Here is a 21,714-nt window from a genome sequence, read left to right as displayed (position 1 = left end):
TTATATATGTTTAATCCTACCTTGTCCTAACAAGTTATGCTATAAAAAAAGAGAGCATATTATACATATTTCTACCATTTGTTCCATCTACTTGAACTTTCTTCTTCTTCTTCGATTCTGTTCATTTTTCTGCCGTTTCTATGCCTTGAATGATTGTTCAATCCACTTATTGCATCTCTTGGTCCTCCAAAACAAGATGTAACCAATGGCAACTCTCACAGGCGCCCCACATCCATATCCAACCAAAGCAAATTTCCAACTAAATGGACTACCTGGATCCGAAAGGATGCTTTCTCGTTGAGCTCCTGATGACTGATGATCTTCAACATCATCACATTTCTTTGACAATGGGAACCCGCACAACCCAATGTTTCCCTCGTAGGAATCATTAGCGAAGGTAGAAAATTGATTCCCTATTGGAATCTTCCCCTCTAACCTATTATACGAAAGGTTGAGAACCGATAGGAATGTCAAGCTTAATAGTTTCATTGGGATCTCACCTATGAGCTTGTTTTTTGAGAGGTCTAAGGACTCAAGCAATGTCAACTTTGATAAAGATAGTGGGATCTCACCTATCAGATTATTTGTAGACAGATTGAGTACCTCTAGCAACTTGAGATCACCAATCACTTCAGGAATCTCTCCTTCAAAAAGATTGTTTGACAGGTCTAGGACATTGAAAATTGTTAAGATGTTTATATCATCCATTCTTTGTCCTTTGCTTGTTATTGACATCCACTCCCTGTAATAGTAAGATCCCATATACATCAGTGACCCATTCAACTTGATCCTTATTGACTTCCATATTGCAAAGTAATCCAATGGCAAATTTCCTGTGAAATAATTCGAGGATAGATCCAAGATTTGAAGCATTGGGAAGTCATTTGATGTCAATGGCTCACCAATGGGACCACGCAAACTATTTGATTGTAGGATAAGAACACGCAAATCGGGAAGCACCCCTAACCAGAAAGGAAACGTGTCGTTAATCTGGTTATCTCCAAGGTCTAAAACTTGAAGGCGTTTACAATGCTTCAGAGACATTGGAATTTTCCCTGTCAACTGATTAGCATATAAGTTGAGTGTCTTGAGGCTGCATTCTTTAGTGAATTTCCAGGGCATCAATCCGGAAAATCTATTCTTCCGCAGATTTAGTACGATGAGGGTATCACCAAGGACCTCAAGACATTTTGGAATTAGGCCTGACATGTAATTATAACAGGCATCCAAGATTGTCAGGTTGCTCAAGCTGCATAATGATACAGGAATCTCTCCAGTGAGCTTGTTCTTTGCAAGTGAGAGGAAGCTGATAGAGATTGGTAGAGTTGGAATCGATCCTTCCATTAAATTGGAGGTAAGATCGAGAGAGGTCAAAGAGCTTAAAAATGGAGCAGAAGGTGGTGCTTCAAATCCATCCAAGAAATTGTTAGACAGATTTAAGTAAACTAAGCTTTCTAACAGCCAAATCCATTTAGGCAATTTGCCATGGATTTTGTTGATAGAAAGGTCAAGCTCAACCAACCCACCTAGTTTCTGCACGAAACTCGGGATTTCTCCAATATTGCAGTTGACAAGATTCAGCCTTTCAAGGTAGGGGAGGTTAAGAAACTTGATTGACTTAACAAGACCAGAAAGGTTGTGACCACTAAGGTTAAGGCCAATCACATGTTTTGTAACTTCATGGCAATTGACACTTTCCCATGAGCAACAATCAGTGTTAGGCTTCCATGAAGTAAGCAAAGAACCTGAGGAAGGCTGGAAAAGAATAGAGGATTCAGGTTTGGCTGCAGATAAATCCCTTTTGAGTTGGAGCAAGGCTGTTTTTTCACTGCTACTGCAATGTTGACCCAAGAAAGGGTGAGAAGAAGTTTGTGACAATGGTGTGAAACTAGAGTTTGCTGGACATAAGAAGAGTAGGAATGAAAAGCAACAAGCTATTCGCCAATAACCTATCATTTTTGGAGAAAATTTATTGTCTAGTATGTTATAGTGATAAACTGATGGGTTAGTGAATTTATAAGGAAAATTAGCTAGATGTTGAAAACCAGGATAGGTATTTGAAATCAGCATAGAATCTCATAATCACTCTAAAGAATACCTCCAATAACCATTCAACAATTATTAGTATTATTATTTTGGATTAGAACTTACACCATATTGAAGTAATTACTATTAATTTGGAGAAAAATATCTCATGTGGGATTTCCTTGTCTGCTGCTATCTTTCAAATTTATGAGATATAGACTTGACTTGACTAGGAGAAGTTACTTGTCCTAGGTTGTATAAAAAGGTTCCAAGAAATTTCTTGGTCTTCAATAATATTTCATGTGTCACATTCTCATACCAAATAGCACCAACTGTTTTATATAGTAAAAAAATTAAGAAAATGAAGGTGTGAAATTTGGGGTATTCTTTTTCTTGATTGAGTAAATTGAAAGTGCAAGAACTTTCTTGAATTGGGATCTCAAGGCAAAGCTAATTAAAAAATGTTAATTTGCTGGTTAGTTAATTTAAAGGAATAAGTTATATAATTATTTGTCAATGATTATTTAACATAATAATAATTAATTGGTTCATGTGTACCTACTTAAAGAGCTTGCTTCCAAACAGGTAGGAGAGTAATTAGCAAATAGGGATAAATATCAAATTAATCCCTCAGCTATAAAATTAATTTTCAATATAGTTCTCATACTTAAACTTCTATCAATTGGATCCTCAAAGTCTAATTTATTCCCCAATTTAGTCTTTTTATTTAATATCTTTCAAAAGTTTTTAATGGATAACGTAAATTATTCTGACATCCTAGTTCACCTAAAACGTTCCTCTAATTACTTTGGCATCCATCACTCTTGACTCAAAGAAACTTGGCTTGGATTCACTTGATGATGCTTTGAATCATTGAACGCAATTATCTTATCAAGCACTCAACTACTAGAGCTCTAATTTTAGAACGGGTCAAAGACGAAAAAATTACTATAATATAGTGGTGGAGCCAAAAAAAAATTCAACTATTCATTACTGTATCAAAAGTAAACCTTTCGTATTTTGTCATTATTTAATTTATTTATTTTTAGGATTTCTTACATTAGTCATGGTCAATTGAAACGTGACTTGTTATTGTTAGTGAATATTTAATGTAGCTAATTGGTTGATTTTTCATAGCACTGATTTTATTCATTTAATATATATATATAAAAAATGATTTTTAATATTTATTAATATTTAATTAATGAATATTATGTTGATTAATGAATCTAGAGTAAAGATCAAGTTCATGGGACAAAATGTTTTACAAAGAAAATTATAAAATTATTATAATTATAAGATTTTTATTGCATCAAAGTATTGTTTCTAAATGTTTCTGGTCAATGTACTATTAAGATTAGTACATATTTTGTTTCTTTTTTTATGAAAGAAAGTGGTTGCTCTCATAAGTTGAGGTATGAAGGATACTTAGAACTAATGTGTAGGTGTTTGTCGGATAACATATACATTGAACTGAGTCATATAAGAATTTCATACGGTGAGATCATATGTCTATAGAAAGGATGACATGACAATTATGTAAGTGATCCTTAAACTTGAAATTACTAAGTTATCTTATATATAGAGTGTTATATTTTGATTTTGATTACACATTGTCTAATCAAGAGTAACAAATAAGAAAATATTGGGTATAACATAAACTATTAAAGGTATTTGAGTAATCAATAGAAGATTCATCACCCTGCGTGAATTAGGAAAAATGTTTTATCTATTCTCAAGTAGTATTGATAGTAAAATCCTTAGCCAATGTGAATGAGATTTGAAATGAGTTTCAAATTTTATTTAATGAATCAGGGGACTGAGAGAAAACCAAGAGAACCCGGGGGGAAGGAAACAGAGGTAGAAACCCAGGGGAGAGCAAGAAAACAAAAAAAAAAGGCAGAAAAAAAAGAACCACGTAGAATCAAAGACCACTGAGAACCGGCATCACCATCTTCATCGTTTCTTCATCTCAAGAACTGGAGCGACAAAATATAAAACTCGAAGACTTAAACCCAGAGAAAACACTAGTGGACGAAAACGCAAAGACGAGAACCGGCATTGGCCATCATCCTTATAGTCTTCAGCAACTAGCTAAGTTTTTTTTATCTCTTCCCGCTTTGCCTCCTTCTTCATTTTAATTCACATTGCCCTGTTCAAGTGAATTTTAATTCACTGAACACTGTAGCAACACGCGTGAATTAGCACACTCATGCTACTTTGCCTAGCTGGGTCACTAGCTTGGGCTAGTGATCGGGCTAGGTCGGATGGGTCAAGCCTAGCCCTTACGGGCTAGCCTGGACCCAGCCCCAAAAACAAAAATTCCAAAATGAATCATGGACCCTTTTGAATTTATTTATAGGTCCATCATAGTATTTTAGGTATTTCACTATATAATTAATCTATGGATTTTTACTGTGAATTGCAAATCTAGTGTACGATACATTTTTATTTTTAGAGAAAAATAAACAAACAAAAAATATGCATGCATTGATTTAAATTTATTTTATTGGTTTATTCACTGACGCTAGAGTCAAAAATATCATTCGTTTTGGTTTTTTGGCCTCGTAATATTTACCAATGCCAGAGTTGGAAGTATCCGTAGTTGAATATTCAATGACGCCATAGTCAAGAATATTACAATCAAACCATCATAACATAAACTAACAAACTTTTAGCAATTTAAGACAAAACCAGCAATGCAACTTGCCTTAGGCAGGATGTTTAAAGGGTGATATTATCTTCCCTTTCATGTAACCAGTCTCGTACCATAGAATCTCTATTAACCAGTTAGGGTTCCTAATAACCATAATATTAAGTGGTGACTCCTTAAACAAGACCTTTCTCATTTTAAGAACAATATGCTAGAAATTTGTTCTTTTCATTGAAATATAATTTTTTAAGGTCACCGCGATGTCAAATGCGACAGGTAGTAACCTTGGGTTCTTATTCTATTCTTTGTTCTTTTAATTAAGCTAAGTTATTTATATATCATTAAACAACATTTGGTATCAAGGCTTATTTTTCATCTTTAAAGAGATACGAGTAAAACACAAGAGATTACTGAGGTTTAAAAACAAAATCTTTAAGCTTTCCTGAAAAAACACTAGTATTCACAGGGCAAAATTATAGTATGGGCTATTAAAATGGAGGCTTATCTTAAGGCTCTTGACTTGTGGGAGATAATAGAGAATGATAAGCAACCAACTCCACTAGAGAACAATCCCACAGTAGCACAAATGAAGTTCTTTAATGAAGAAAAGGCAAAACAATACAAAGCTCTTACTTGTCTTCATAATGCTATGAGTGAAGAAATCTTCACCAGAATTATGGCTTGTCAAACTGCCAAAGAGATATAGGACAAGTTAAAAGCTAAATTTTGTGAAGATGAGAAGTCTAGAAAGATGCAAATTGTAAATCTTAAAAGACAGTTTAAAGGTCTGAATATGAAGGAAACTGATATTGTCAAGACTTCTCATCTCAAATTTCAAAGATTGTGAATCAAGTAAGGCTTTTGGGGGGAGATTTTCCTAATTCAAGGATAATGAAGAAGGTTCTGGTAAGTTTACCAGAGAAATTTGAGCATAAAATTTTCTCTCTAGAAGACTCAAAAGACTTATCAGACATGAGTCTTCAAGAGTTAGTAAATGCATTACAAGCAGTTGAGCAAAGGCAAGCTTACCAATAAGAAGGCACAAGTGAAGGAGCCCTTGTTGCAGTTTCAAAAGAAAAGAATCGGGCTAAGAACTCTTATAGGAGAAATCTAGAAGGAAAAAGAGAAAAAAAGAAAAGGTTGACAATCAAATAACTGACAACAAAACAACATCACTAAAGGGAAATACAGGAGATAGCACTTCCTTCCTTGCAAATACTGTCAAAAAACAAATCATCTTGAAGTTTATTGTTGGCTCAAGAATGCACAATGCAGAAACTGCAAGCAATTTGACCACATCCAAAGATTTTGTGAGAACAAAGAAGAAGTAGTAAAACAAGCTTAAGTTGTAGAAAAATCAAAAGCTAAAGAAGAGCTTTTGTTCATGGCTACAATAGATATTTCATGTACAAAATCTCTCAAAAATGTACTTTATGTACCTAAGATTAATCAAAATCTTGTCAATATAGGACAACTAATTGAATTTAGTTAATCATTGTTTTTGAATGATGGAGTGTGCTATATTAAAGACAGAAAAGGGGTATTATTACTCACTATTAAAATGATGAATATGAGTTTTTAATGTTGATTGGAAAGAAGTTTGTTTGAGTGCCAACACTATTGTATAAAATGATTATGTTCTATGGCATAAAAGGTTGGGGCATTTTAATTATGCAACCTTGAAAAGGATGGCTGATTTGCAGATGGCCTCTGGTTTACCAAAAATACAACGAAATGACATTTGTGAAGCCTGTCAGTTAGGAAAGTAGACCATAAGTGTTTTTCCTGATAATACTTTTAGATCTTCATTAAAACTCTAGTTAGTACACACAGATGTGTGTGGCCCTATGCAAAATGAAACTTTGAGTGGTTCAAAGTACTTTCTACTATTTATTGATGACTATAGTAGGTTTAGTTGGGTTTATTTTCTTAAATTTAAGGCTAATGTGTTTGCTGAGTTTGTGAAATTTAAGACAGCAGTTGAGCTAGAAACAAGAAACAAACTAAAGATGTTGAGGTTTGACAATGGGACTGAGTATACCTCTAGACAATTTGAGGGTTATTTGGTGAAGAAAAGGATCAAACATCAACTGACAGTGCCTTATACTCCACAACAGAATGGGGTTAGTGAGAGGAGAAACAGAACATTAATGGAGATGGAAAGATGTTTGTTGTATGAGAAGAAAATGCCATTAAAATTCTAGGCTAATGCAATGAACACAACATCCTACCTTCTAAATCACATGGCCACAATAGTTTTGGCAGATTAAACTCCCTATAAAATATGGTATGGTTTTAAACTCAATGTTAATCATTTAAAAGTTTTTGGTAACCCTTGTTATGTTTTGAAACCTGAAGTAAAGAGGAGTAAACTATGTCAAAAAGCAAATGTAGGAATTCTTATAGGTTGTAGCACTCAATCTAAGGCCCATAAAATCTATGATCTGAAATTTAACAAGGTGGTGATTGCTAGAAATGGAAAAGTTGTAGAAAATGTTACATGGAACTAGGAAAATGCTTTAATCGAAGGGCTAAAACAGAAGCAATAAATTGAAATGGATGTTGTAAAGGATGATGATGTCAATGAAAAACCAGCGAAGGGGACAAGGTCTTTAGCTAATAATTATAATACGTGTTGCTGAAATAAAACCAACATATTTTGAAGAAATAATCAATTCACAAGTTTGGAAAGCAGCAATGAAGGAGGAGCTCACTATGATCGAAAAGAATGAAACCTGGATATTGGTAGATAGACCAATTCACAAGAAGGTAATAGGTATGAAGTGGATTTTTAAAACTAAATTAAATGCAAATGGAAATATCAACAAATACAAAGCAGGGCTTGTAGTAAAATGGTATTCACAGGAACCAGGTATTGATTTCATTGACACTTTTGCTCCAATGTCTAGGTTTAATACAATAAAACTTTTACTTGCTTTAGCAGCTCAAAGTACGTGGTTGGATGTCAAATCTGCATTTTTAAATGGCATTTTAAATGAAGAAATATATGATGAACAACCTGATGGTTTTGAAAAAGAGATTGCAACAAATAAGGTGTATTTGTTAAAGGCTTTGTATGGACTTAAACAGGCTCCTAGGACCTGGTATAGTAGATTAGATAGTCACCTCTTAAGCTTAGGCTTTGAGAGGAGTATGAATAAAGGAACTTTGTATGTGAAGTATGTTGATAAACATAAACCGATTGTGATAGTATATATAGATGATTTATTGATCACAAGTGACAAGGAGCAACTTGTAGAAGAGTTTAAAGGCAACATGAAGGATAAGTTTGAGATGAATGAACTTGGTTTGTTGACATATTTTTTAGGTATGGAGATAACTCGGTCTATATATGATTATTTTTTATGTCAAAAGATGTTCACTTTGAAGCTACTAAATAAGTTTGTTATGGAAAATTGCAAACTAGTTAATACTCCTATGGCACTAGGAGAGAAGTTAAAAAAGGACTATAGAGCTTAAAAACAAATGGTAAAGTCTATAGAAGTTTAGTTGGCAGCTTGTTATATTTAATTGCTATACATCCAGATATTGTGTTTGTTGTCAATTACCTCTCTAGATTCATACAAAGTCCAAGTCAAATTCACTTTGTGGCAGTCAAAAGGGTTTTAAGATATCTGAAAGGTACCGTGGAGTTTGGCATATATTTTGTGAAATCTAGTTCTATTAAACTTGTTGGTTTTTTAACAATGACTGGCTTGAAAGTGATAATGAAATGATGAGCAACTAAAGATATTGTTTTACTATAGGAGGAAGTGTTTTCTATTGGTGCATATTTTATTGCAGACAGGGGCGGAGCCAGGGAGGGGCTAGCAGGGGCCCCGGCCCCTGTAAGGAATTTTTTTTTTCAGCCCCTCCCTTTATGATATTTATAATTTTAGTTTAAGTAGTAAAGTAATTAAAATCTTGGCCCCTCTTAATTTTATTTTCTACTTCCGCCACTGACTGCAGAGGTAGAGTGCATAGCAGGATATGTGGCAGCAAAGCAATTAGTAGACTTGGCTTTTAGCTAATGATAGATTTGAAGCTACGAGGAAAAGGATTGAAATGTGTAGCTCAACCATAAGACATTGTGGAATTTCTCCAGTCATGTAATTATAACAAAAACCCAAAATTGTTAGACTGCTCACTTTGCAGAATGACACAGGAATCTCTCTGGTGAGCTTGTTGATGGCAAGTGAGAGAAATTTGATGGAGGATGGTAGAACTGGGATTGACCCTTCTAACAAGTTGGATGTGAGATCAAGGAAGATCAATGAATCCAATGGTTGACTAGAAACTGGAACTTCAATTCCATTAAGAGAATTGTTGGACAAATTCAAGTGAACCAAACTTTGTAATTGCCAAATCCATTTCGGCACTTGGCCATGGATTTTGTTGTTAGAAAGGTCTAGCTCAACCAACCCATCTAGGTTTCGGAGAAACCTCGGGATTTCTCTAATATTGCAATTGACAAGATTTAGTCTTTCAAGGTAGGAGAGGTCAAGGATGTCACTCGAATTAACAAGATCAGAAATGCTGTAACCACTGATGTTAAGGCCAATCACATGTGTTGTGACTTCATGGAAGGTAACACCTTCCCAGGTGCAACAAGCAGTGTGAGGCTTCCATGAGGGAATCCTGTTGAAGTTTTAATCTTGTGTTTGATTGTGTTTATTTGATGATTTGTAGGTTGATTGTTGATTTGGGTAGTAGGAGAAAAAGGTTTGCACAGAAGGTTGAAGAATGGAGAGAGTTGCAGAAAAAGGTAATTCTTGTATATATTTTCCACACACAACATGCTTGACAAAATGCCCCTTATAAACTGATTTGGGGAGAACACACGTATTGTGTGATCTTTTACAGCCTTTAACAGCTAGGCCTACAGAAAAGCATTTAATTACTTTTTCTTTTCTTAGTTAGTTACAAATAACTGAAATGCAACTAACTAATCATTACATAACAACTTTCTTCAGCTTCTTCTTTTCCTCCTTCTTTACTGTCAACTTTTCCCTTCAATCTTCTGCATTTGCTTATTTGTAAATCCAGCTCAGCAACTTAATTACCAACAGCCTCTCCTAAGTTGCTGACTGGTTTAACCCCAAGAGTCAGTCTTAGATAGTTGAATCTGTCTTTAGGTAGAGCCTTGGTGAATATATCAGCCAACTGGTCCTCACCCCTACAGAATTGCATGTTGATCAACCCTTCTTTCAAAGATTCCCTGATAAAGTGATATCTCCTGTTTATGTGTCTTGTTTTCTGATGGAAAACAGGATTTTTGGCCATCGATATTGCTGACATGTTGTCACAATACAATGGAGTTGCCTCAGCCTGCATCTCTCCAAAATCTTCAAGCACAAACCTAAGCCAAATGGCTTGTGCCGTGGCTTCAGAAGCTGAGACATACTCAGCTTCTGCTGTTGACAGAGCCACTGTGCTCTGTTTTACAGAAGCCCAAGAGAACACACCACTTCCAAAGCTAAAAGCATAGCCTGAGGTACTCCTGCTATCATCCTCACTGCCCCCCCAATCAGCATCACAATAACCGATTAGAGTAGCTGATTTGCCTCTTGTGTACTCAATCCCATAGTCTAGGGTACCTTGAACATATCTCAATACCCTTCTAGCAATCCCCATATGTTTCTTTGTAGGGCAACTCATGAATCTTGATAGTAAGTTTGTTGAATACATTAGGTCTGGCCTTGTTGCTGTCAAATACAGCAAGCTTCCCACTATCCTTCTATACAACCCTTCATCTGCAGGTTCACTGCCATCTTGCTTCTTTAATTTTTCACCCACGGTTAGAGGAATTGCAACTGGATTGCAGTCCTCAAGTCCGAACTTAGTAAGTAGAGACTTAGCATACTTACTTTGGTGAATAAAAACTCCTTGATTGGTCTGCAATACACCAATCCCTAGAAAGTGATGAAGAAGCCCTAGGTCTGACATTTCATACCTCTACATCATCTCCCTCTTAAACTCAGTCATCATCCTTTCACTACTTCCAGTATACACTATATCATCAACATATATTGAGATAATGATCTGGCCTCCTTCACTATCACTTCTGGTGTACAAAGTTGCTTCACTTGCACTCCTTTCAAATTTGCAACTTGTAAGATAAGCATCGATTTCACTGTACCAGGCTCTAGGGGCTTGTTTCAGTCCATATAGAGCCTTGTATAGTTTATACACCTTGTGGCTGGACCCCTTCACTTCAAACCCCTCGGGTTGCTCCACATACACCTCCTCGTCAAGCATTCCATTTAGAAATGCTGACTTAACATCTAGTTGGAATAATTTCCAACACTTTTGAGCTGCCAACGCAATGAGAGTCCTTATAGTATCCAACCTTGCTACTGGAGCAAAAGTCTCATTGTAATCCACCCCTGGTTTTTGAGCATATCCCTTGGCTACAAGTCTAGCCTTATGCTTGTGTATGGACCCATCAAGATTGAGCTTTGTCTTGAAGACCCATTTCACACCTATCACAGGCGCATCAGAAGGTCTGTCAATTAGCTCCCATGTATGATTCTTCTCTATCATCTCTAATTCAGTTCTCATTGCATCCTGCCAGTCTTTACTCTTTGCTGCTTCTTGATAATTTTCTGGTTCAATGAAGCTCATGTGACATCTATTATAAATGTCTTCAATGCTCCTTAACTTCACTGGAGTTGAACTAGGTGATGATCCTTGACTGATATTCTCAACTGATTCTGTCACTGAACCATTTGCAGGTGAGCTTAACTGATCAATGCCATCATAATTCTATGCAGCATCTACATTTGTTTCTTCTACTTCACTCTCTTCTTTGTTGCATTCAAACCTTAGTTGCTGTGTGACTGATTCCATGTGATTTTCAGTCCAATTCCAGAACCTGCTCTCATCAAAAACAACACTTCTTGACAGCACTATCTTCTTTGAATCCAGAATATACACCCGATATCCTTTCTCACAACTTCCATAACCCATAAACACTCCCTTCTCTGCCTTACTGTCCAGTTTCTGTCTTAGTGCTGCTGGAATGAGTGTGTAACATACACACCCAAACACCCTTAAGTGTTTAATTCCAGGCTTCCTTCCCGTGAAGGCTTCAAATGGTGTCTTACCCTCCACAGCTGATGTAACACACCTATTTTGAAGATACACAGCAGTATTCACTGCCTCTCCCCAGAATTCAGTGGGTATTCCTTTCTCAATCAACATTGATCTTGCCATTTCTCCTATGGTCCTATTTCTCCTCTCAGCCACTCCATTCTGCTGAGGAGAATAGGCTACTGTGAGCTGCCTCTCCACACCCAGACTTGCACAATAATTCTGAAATTCATAGGAGGTATATTCTCCTCCTCTATCACTTCTCAATTTTTTTAGAGAGTAGCCACTTTGTGTCTCAACAAGTATTTTAAATTTCTTGAAAACACTTAATGTGTCAGATTTATTTCGGAGGAAATATACCCAACACATTCTAGAGTAGTCATCAATAAAGGTAAGAAAGTACCTATTCCCACCAATTGATGCTGCCTGCATTGGTCCACAGAGGTCAGTATGCACAAGTTCCAGTGGATGTTTGGCTCTCCATGCTTCCCCTTGATCAAATTTCTCTCGGTGATGCTTCTCTTTTACACAGCCTTCACACACATTCCTTGAATCTGCTATCACAGGTAAGCCATACACAATCTCTTCCTGTTTCATCTTCTTCATACTTGCAAAATTTAAATGGCCAAGCCTTCTATGCCATGTTCAAGAATCTTCATTAACTGATGCTTTCATAGCTGCAGGAGTTAAAGATTCCAGTGCAAGGGGAAAACATCTATTCCCCTTCATTATTACTTTTGCAAGCACATTCTCTAGTTTCTCATTATCAAATATTACTGCCTTGTTGCCCCCAAACAAGATGTAGTAACCATGTTCCATCATTTGACCTACACTAAGTAGATTCTCATCCAAACCTGGGACTAGCAACACCTCATTTATGTATCTTCTGCCCTTTTTGGTTTCAAGAACTAATGTTCCTTTTCCAGTGGATTGAACCAAATCTCCTGAACCCATTTTCACCTTGCAAGTGATACTTCTATCAACATCAATTAAATTCTCCTCTTGAGAGGTCATATGATTACTACATGCACTATCAATGAACCACACATCTTCATTCTTTATGCTGGCAGCATGACATGCATAAAACATAGTGCTTGTGCACACTTCTTCCTCCTTTGCACTATTAGCTAGCTGCTTGTTGCTGTCACAGTCTTTGGAATAATGTCCAAACCGACTGCATTTCCCACACTTAGGCTTCCCCTTATATCTACATATTCCGAAATGAAATTTTTGACATACAGAACATTGAGGCTTTGTGTTTGTTTGATTACCTTCACCTCTGTGCTGTGAACTGGTGCTGCTACTTCCAGTTCTGTTATTCCAGTTTGTGTTGTGACTGAAATTGTGATGATTATTCACATTTCTTCCTTGAGACCAGCCCACATGCCTTTGATCATGTCCCTGCCATCTTGGACTAGATCTCCCCTGCATAGCCTTGTTTGCAGCATGATTATAGCCCATTTTGAGACTACTAAATGCCTTTTCAGTCCTTGTAATCTTATCTTGTTCATCATGCAGGTCTTCCCTCTTGTCAAATACTTTGACAGAGGCTATAACTTCTTCCACCTTCAGCACATCAAGGTCCCTTGTCTCTTCAATGATAGAGACAATGGACTTATATCTCCTATTTAAACTCATTAGGAGCTTCTGCATAATCCTAATCTCAGGTACATCTTCTCCTAGAGATTTCAGACTGTTTATAGCTTCAAAAAACTTAGAAAGATAGTGTTCTAAGCCTTCTCCTTCTGACATTCTCATGTATTCAAACTCTGCCCTCACAGCTTGCAATTTCACAGACCTCACTTTCTTATCACCTCTATACTCTCTTTTCAGCACATTCCATGCTCCTTGTGCATTATTCTCATTCCTTATTCTAGGAAAAAGTTCATCAGTCAAGGCTCCTTGGATGAGGCTCAATGCCTTGGCATTTCTTATTTTGTTTTATCTGAAAACAGCTTCTTCAGCTATGCTGCTCTTAGTTTCACCATCTTTGCTCTCGGTTTCATCATTCTTCTTATCTTCTTTCTCAGATTCTTCTTCTTTCACACTTGAACCTGATTTGATGCCAAACTCAACTACATCCCATAGATCAAATGCTATGAGGATTGTCTCTATCTTTACTGCCCAAAAGTCATAGTTCACACCGTTGAACTGAGGTGTTCGTAAATCTCCACTGGACACCATCTTTTCTGGAATTTTGTGTTTTTAGTCCCTTGTTGATCAAGTTACTGCTCTGATACCATGTTGAAGTTTTTAATCTTTTGTTTGATTGTGTTTATTTGATGATTTGTAGGTTGATTGTTGATTTGGGTAGTAGGAGAAAAAGGTTTGCACAGAAAGTTGAAGAATGGAGAGAGTTGCAGAAAAAGGTAATTCTTGTATATATTTTCCACACACAACATGCTTGGCAAAAATGCCCCTTATAAACTGATTTGGGGAGAACACACGTATTGTGTGATCTTTTACAGCCTTTAACAGCTAGGCCTACAGAAAAGCATTTAATTACTTTTTCTTTTCTTAGTTAGTTACAAATAACTGAAATGCAACTAACTAATCATTACATAACAACTTTCTTCAGCTTCTTCTTTTCCTCCTTCTTTATTGTCAGCTTTTCCCTTCAATCTTCTGCATTTGCTTATTTGTAAATCCAGCTCAGCAACTTAATTACCAACAAATCCAAGGGACTGACACGAACAGTGGATTCTGGTATTGCAGCAGATAAATCCCTTTTCAGTTGGAGCAAGGCTGTTTTCTCAATATTGAAGCATTGTTGGCTTAAAAGAGGGTAAAAAGAAGCTTGTGACAAGGATGTAAAAGTAGAATTTTGTGGAGATAAAAAGAACAAGAATAGAAGACAGCATGCTATTCTGCAATATCTCTTCATTTTGGGGGATGAAATTATATCATGGCTTCTGAAGTAATGAATCAGCTTAGACTTTAGCATTAAAATAACTGAAATAAACAAATTAATGGTAAATAAAGTAGCTTCCCAAGAGTATAACATGTACCTGAAGAGTTCTCAATCATGCCCTTAATTACTGCATCCCTTTATCCTTTGAAACAAGATGTTACCAATGGAAACTCCCACAGGGACATCCATATCCAACAGCTTGGAATTGCCTAGCAATGACAACTCTGGTCCTTCTGATTGATTTTGCACAGCTTGGAATTGCCTAGCAATGGCAACTCTGGTCCTTTTTGCAGTACGTAGGTTTCTATTTTCTTTCTATATAGAACCAAAATTTTGTCAGTGAGTTCCAAACTTCCAATATAAAGATGTTTATTTTGTTTTCCTTTGGTAGTAGCTCAAAGACCTTTATTTGCTAACTTTAGTTCCAACTCATCTTGATTTTCAAGTCAAGTACAATCAAGATTACAGTATCTAGCATGAACTTTATGGTTCATGTCCATTATCCAGTACGCTAGAAATGGACAAAATGTTTGATAAATACAAGGTTTGAAATAATTAGAAGCAACCCCGCGAAAGAGCATGCATATATGCTATGACCATAATGTCCCTGGCCCTCTTTTATTAGTGTATATCCAAATATGTTTGCATATTCCAAGCCTTCCACGGTATAGCTCAGAAAAACCTTGCTCATGAATCAATATTAAACGAGAGCTACCGGACAGCAGAGGATGTTCATGATGTTGTTTGTATCATTGTCGGTGGGTCTAGTACTCAGCAATCAGAGAAGCTTGAAATTTAATTACCAAGTAAATCAGCCTATTCATTTGTATGAAGCTTGGCATAGAAATCTTGAAAGACTTTCTGACCGTCCCCAGTTGTTCAGCTTTGATTACAATAGTTAGGTTCTGTTCTGGGATTCTGGTTTCAGTTGGTAGCTTGGTATATACCCTGTACCTGGGACTTGCAACGATTCCAAAGAAAATAGAAATTAGGGTTACTAAGTCTAACATCAAAGACCACCCTGCCGTGGAGTATTCAAATATTCAGCATGCTAGATAGAAACAAAATATTTCATTGATGCCATATCATTACATGTATAGGAGAATATCATGCAGTTTGGTCATTAACACCAGGAATGTCGGTAGCTTCTCTGCCATGCAGGCAGGGGACAGGGCATGAATTTGGGTTTCAGTGCCTGTTTTGGTCCTATCTCAAGTAATATTCCTGGAAAATTTGAAGGTACAGCTGTTTCCAGCTGAAAAGGTCTGATCAGCTCTAGGCCCGGATCCTCTTTTATTACTGAATCCTGGATAATCAGCTTTCTTGAACCTAACTTTCTCAACCAAGCGCAGACCAGCATCCTCTGCTAATCTCTCTATCTCCCACTTACTGCACGGCTCTGTGGTTTTATGGGTCACATGAATTTCTCCATTCACTTCCAACATGTCATGAGCACTCCCCAGGAAGCCCTTCACCAACCTTTGATGTTTTCTAAGAAGAGAAAATACATGTTATTGACACAGTTAAATCTAAGAATACTTGCCAGTCTTGCATTTAATCTAGTAGTTCACAATAAATACTATGATACAGCAGACAGGAGAGAGGTATCTCAAGTTCAAATCCTGCCACCTTGAGAACAAAAAACATCAAATGATTTTTTATCTGAACTTACTCGATTTGGCGAATATTTGATTCACTCCTTTTGAGAGCTGTAGCAGGAAAATTAAAGACTATCCTGTCAAACAATTTCTGATTCAGTAGAGGATGCTTGCTCATAGTATGTGTTGAATACTAAACTCAATTTAGAAGGTCAAGGAAGGCAACCACCGACCAGCCAGCCAACAGCTATGACCGACCAGCCGCCAGCCACCAGCCGCAGCCGCCAGCCGCCTTCACACCACCGTTCACAGCCGCCTTCACACTTGAAGGTTGAATTATCTTGTTTTGAATTTGTGTATAAATAGCTAGCTAAGCTTATGTTATTTTGTGTGGGAGAGAGTGGGAGAGTAGAGAGAAACACTAGAGAGAAAGAGAGGGTGTGTATTATTAAGCTTGTTGTGTTTATTTTGCTCCTGTAAGCTTTTGTTCTTGTAATAAAACTTTGTGTTTTATCCCCTCTGAGTGTTTCAAAGCCACCACCAGTGATTCCTCCCACCAACAGTATGTGCATCTACTTCATGCATTACGAGACATCCAAGATCCTCCAGCTCTCTTAAGTTTGTTGCAGCTTTTGAATACTTCAGCATCATGGTCTCTTTTGTTTATTTGTAACAGGATTTATCAGAACGCAAATCCAAGAAATAATAGATCATATAGACGCTAGTAAATATTACCTTTGGAGTAGAGAGAAGTGGCTACCATGTTTACAGCAGAACCAAAGGCTTTTCCCATGCAAGCAGCAAAAGAAAAATCACCTTCTCCTACCAGTAGTATTTTCTGAGAACTGCTGTAATGCTTTATCCATTTCTCTTTATTTTTTATACTGAGTACTTCCATTTGTCTCTCTAAACCATCCATAGCTATTTGGCACTAAGTGATTTTGTTTAGAGGGTTTGAGAAGAGATGAATAAACAGAGAGCAGCAACAAGAGATTAGAAGTAAATGGAGAGTCCTTGCTTTGTAGCTGGAATCTATACTTCATGATGATAGAAGGGCCATGAGGGATACTTTTTCTCATGGAAATTTACATCTCGATATTTCGTTTGCAATGATACCATTACTGGTCCCTTCATGAAATCAAATCAGTAGATAGCACCAATAGCAGCCTTGAGAGTTGCATAGTAGCAGCTACCCACGCAAAAGAAAAGGAAGGAAACAAGAAAAAAGAAAAGGCAAAAGTAGGTTGCCTTGTTGTTCTGCAATGAATGGTGAAGTACAAACAGAAATAGACCTTGGATAACCTTAGATAAAGGGAAAGGGAAAACAAAAGAAGTGTGAAAACCTGTTCAACATCCCTAGAAAGATTGAGACCGAACAGAAATGTGAAATCACATTGGACGTAGTAATGTTAAAATGAAGCTTAAGCCGAGTATTTATGGAACCAACGAGCCACCTTAGAGAAAGAGGTTTACAAGCACAAGGGATGCAAAATCAGCCCAGCATCAACCTCTACAAATTTCTCAATTTCCCACTTGCTATATGGATCTTTAGTCTTGTGGGTCACCTGAATTTCTCCTTTCTCCACCAAAATGTCAAATGCAAGAATCAGGAATCCCTTCACTAAACTTTGATAACTCCTAAAATAGATGCACAGTTATTAATTAGCACTTTAACTTATATTAATTAAAGGCCAAAAACTTGCCCATGTGCGTTGTTATGAGTACAAGAAAAAGACAGGTGTGCAGTTCTAGCCCTCTATACATTCATTTTTTATGTTGGTAACGAAAAAGAGGCTCAAAAACCAGATCTCTCAGGGAAAATGGGGCATGGATGCCAGTTGAACTACAAGCACATTGCCTTGCCCTTCTACTTTAAAAACCAAAAGAAAAACCTGAATTGGCCTAATTAATTAAGGTATATTAGTTCTTCTACCTCAACATAAGAATTTCAGCCATTGGAAATGATATTGAAAATTGATTCGAGAAGAATATTTTGGTAAGATTAGCAGTTTAGCACTACTCAAAAACAATATATGGAAGTATATATCTTACTTCCATATATTGTAAAACATTGGAGCAGGTAGGAAGGGAAGCATGGTGGAAACAACTCTCGTATCATATCATATTACGCTCTTAAGAGAGTAAGTCTCATGAACTTGGACTTAGGACTTGAACTTAGATTACAATACTCTCTATGCATTTACTTGGACTGACTACCTACCTTATTTATATTACCTTCATAATATATATAGAGGAGGGGCAACCGTGTTAGCAGCGGAACCGAAGGCTTTAGCCAAACAAGCAGCAAAAGAAAAATCACCTTCTCCCATTAGAAGGAAGTATTTAATGAGCACTGCTATAATAATGCTTTGCACATTTCTCTTCTTTGTTGTTGTCTGTACTAAGCATTTCCTTCTCGCTTTCTATATTATCCATTCTTATTTGAACTTCATTCCCTTGAAAATGGCTACTTCTATATATGTGGCCTTCAATAATCTCCTCTTTTAGCATGAATATATGCTAATACTAACTAAAAGATCTTATCAGGCACCATCCTCACCCTTTGGATGATGATATTTGTGATCCATGGAGAGTTCTGTTTCAAATTGGTTTTCGTCCAGGGTAGTGTGAAGGGTTTTATTGTCGCCTAGTTTTCTGGCCTCTTCTAAAAAATGGTGATGGGACAATATATATAGTGATGTTTGCAAACAAATTTTAGGACAGTATGATGAGATGCAATTGTATGTGAGATGATTCCTCAGAAATTGTTAAAATTGCGAGTAAGAATTTATTTGGACTTAATTAAAATTCTGGAATTTGTAGATATATTAGACTGTTTTTACACACTCAAATGTCTAACAAGAGAAATCTCAGTCACTTTGTGACCTCTTGCTTCATTATTATTTCCCTCGGAAATCAATTCAGACTACATGATTCCATATTAATGAGTAAAACCTGATTCAAGAAGATCACCTAACCATTGAAACCAGAAAACATGAGACTGCAACTGTCAAGAACATCAAGGTGATGCAGGAGCTAGAAATGCAGTAACTTTCATATAATTAGGATAAGGGCAAGGATTTGTTTTATTTAGAATTTTGCTAGTATTTAAAAGGGATAATTTTATAAAGAGTTCATTCTACCACTCAGCTACCTTTTGTCTTTTCTCTTCTAGCCTTGTGACCTCCCAAATTTAAAAGTACAGCAATCTCCCACAGGAAAACTATCGTCCGCCCTGTCCCCTTCCCCTCTCTTATTACAATATCCTGGAAAGTCCCATCTAAAGAACTCGGACTTTTCAATCAAGCACAAACCAACATCCTCTGCTAGTTTCTCAATCTCCCACCTATCAAATGGATGAGCAGTCTTGTGGGTCACGTGAGCTTCTCCATTCTTCGACAGCATATCATTTGCACTCCTCAGGAAGCCTTTCACTAACTTTTGGTGAGACCTGAAAGTCGTAGAAATACATCATTAATGACACAAGGCGTTACCAAACTCTCATGGGTATTGGATATCAACGAGGTCAGATAGTTTAAGCATACGATACATGCAATTGTGAATCCCGCTTTTGACATGCTCATGTGTTAGCACATGCTATTTAGTTAACCTAGCTAGTACGTGGACAATATCAAGTTCCCACAAGAGTTGATATCTTTTTCTATCATATTAATCGGCATTGCTAGGGACGACAAATCCCAATGGAGGCAAGCTAAAAATGCAAGGTAGCTTGCTTACTCAATCAGGCGGATATCATATTCACGGTATAAATAGTGAAAACCCGCATGAGGAAAGTTGAAGACTATCCTGTCAAACCATTGCTCATGGAGGAGAGGATGGCAGCCCATTGTATGTGCATTTACTTCATGCAGAATTGTGCATCCAAGGTCCTTCAGCTTTTTCAGATTTTCTGCAGCTCTTGAATAGGTGGCCACTAGACATTCTTTTATTGGCATGGTAAAAAAAAAACATTACAAATCAGATGCGTATCTAAAATATTTCAAAGCAATGGAACATTTAAGATTAAAAGAATTCAATTTGGACTCTAGATTGGCTTGAAATATTGCAAGAACATAGCTAGTGTACCTAACTGTTACATGTACCTTTTGAGTCCAGAGAAGTTGCAACCATGCTAGCAGCAGACCCAAAGGCTTTACCTAAGCATGCAGCAAAAGAAAAATCCCCTTCTCCGACTAGTAGTATGTTTTGATGGCTGCTATAATGTGTTGTCCATTTCTCTTTCTCTTCTTCTACTGTTAGCCTTTCCATTGAACCCTCTTTGCTAACTCTTTCTATTTCCCCTTCTGTGCTAACAGTTGCCATTTGGCTTTTTTGTGATATCTCCAATTGATTCTCTGCACCAACTATATTTTCCAATTGGCCCTCTGTACCGACCATTTCCAATTGGTTTTCTGAGCTAACCGCTTCCAACTGTTTTTCTGAGATAGCCATTTCCAACTGGTTTTCAGAGCTAGCCATTTCCAGCTGTTTTTCTGAGCAAGCCATTTCGAACTGGTTTTCAGAGTTAGCCATTTCCAGCTGTTTTTCTGAGCAAGCCATTTCCACCTGGTTTTCAGAGCTAGCCATTTCCAGCTGTTTTTCTGAGCAAGCCATTTCGAACTGGTTTTCAGAGTTAGCCATTTCCAGCTGTTTTTCTGAGCAAGCCATTTCCAACTGGTTTTCTACGCCAACCATTTCCATTTGACCTTTTTTTTACCTTCGAAAATGGTTATCCTCCCCGCAGAGTAAAAGAGATCAGAGGGATGAGATACCTATCCTCACTGTTGAATGCAGGATATACACACACACACACACACATAAATGAGGGATTTAGGTCTCCTTGTTTTCTGCCCCAGTAAACCATGGCTTTTCAACTTTCATCAAGGTTCATGCATGGTAGCTAGAACGTTGGACCATTTATTGGATTTGCCATTTTCTCCCAAATTTAGTAGGAGGGTATTAAGCTTGAATTGAATGCTAATTAATTCGGTACCTATAGATTCACTCAAATAAAAAATCTATTGCAATTGCATTGACTCTTGTCAATTGCTAATTCATGAAAGTTAGGCCAAAAAAACATAGATTAATCCAAGGAGAAATTCATATCACTCAGAGTTAAGTTCAGTAGTAATTGATCTATATCGGAAAACATTCCTGGCAAATTGGAAGGTACAGCAGTTTCCACCAGAAAAGGTTTGAATTTGATCAGCTTTAAGTCCAGTAGTCAGCTTTCTTGAACTAAACTTTCTCAACCAAACAAATGAATTTGTCTATTGCTTTCCAACATGTCATGGGCACTCCCCACGAAATCCTGCATCTAGCTTTCCTTGAAAGGAAACAATAATCTCTCGAACAACTGTTCATTCCAGGTCTGTGTAGTACATTAATCAGGAGATTGCAGTTGCAATTTCTTCTTGAAGACTCCTCTGGGACAA

The 21,714-nt window shown here is 36.9% G+C and overlaps 4 protein-coding genes across 4 annotated transcripts; all 4 read right to left on the bottom strand.

Moving 5' to 3' along the window:
• Window positions 1-138: 138 nt before the first annotated feature.
• On the bottom strand, window positions 139-10,624 carry LOC133676285 (receptor-like protein 54). Its single transcript, XM_062097944.1, has 3 exons — window positions 9,742-10,624; window positions 8,827-9,272; window positions 139-1,755 (listed from the first exon to the last, which is right to left on the bottom strand). Exons 1-3 carry the CDS (start codon window positions 10,622-10,624, stop codon window positions 139-141), a joined length of 2,946 nt encoding a protein of 981 aa, XP_061953928.1.
• A 1,791-nt stretch (window positions 10,625-12,415) lies between these two features.
• LOC133676167 (uncharacterized) lies at window positions 12,416-13,954 on the bottom strand. The gene is made up of 2 exons (XM_062097777.1): window positions 13,724-13,954; window positions 12,416-13,630 (listed from the first exon to the last, which is right to left on the bottom strand). Exons 1-2 carry the CDS (start codon window positions 13,952-13,954, stop codon window positions 12,416-12,418), a joined length of 1,446 nt encoding a protein of 481 aa, XP_061953761.1.
• A 1,779-nt stretch (window positions 13,955-15,733) lies between these two features.
• Window positions 15,734-17,443, bottom strand: LOC133703787 (uncharacterized protein At4g26485-like). The gene is made up of 4 exons (XM_062128469.1): window positions 17,015-17,443; window positions 16,849-16,935; window positions 16,354-16,465; window positions 15,734-16,172 (listed from the first exon to the last, which is right to left on the bottom strand). The coding sequence occupies exons 1-4, from the start codon at window positions 17,196-17,198 to the stop codon at window positions 15,893-15,895; spliced, it is 663 nt and encodes a 220-aa protein (XP_061984453.1). The 5' UTR covers window positions 17,199-17,443; the 3' UTR covers window positions 15,734-15,892.
• Window positions 17,444-19,370: 1,927 nt separating this feature from the next.
• On the bottom strand, window positions 19,371-21,229 carry LOC133692132 (uncharacterized protein At4g26485-like). The gene is made up of 3 exons (XM_062112852.1): window positions 20,383-21,229; window positions 20,018-20,222; window positions 19,371-19,730 (listed from the first exon to the last, which is right to left on the bottom strand). The coding sequence occupies exons 1-3, from the start codon at window positions 20,978-20,980 to the stop codon at window positions 19,451-19,453; spliced, it is 1,083 nt and encodes a 360-aa protein (XP_061968836.1). The 5' UTR covers window positions 20,981-21,229; the 3' UTR covers window positions 19,371-19,450.
• Between the last annotated feature and the right edge of the window lie 485 nt (window positions 21,230-21,714).

This window comes from Populus nigra, chromosome 1 (assembly GCF_951802175.1).
Source record: "Populus nigra chromosome 1, ddPopNigr1.1, whole genome shotgun sequence".
Lineage (NCBI taxonomy): Eukaryota > Viridiplantae > Streptophyta > Magnoliopsida > Malpighiales > Salicaceae > Populus > Populus nigra.
This window is presented reverse-complemented; position numbering and strand designations above follow the sequence as displayed.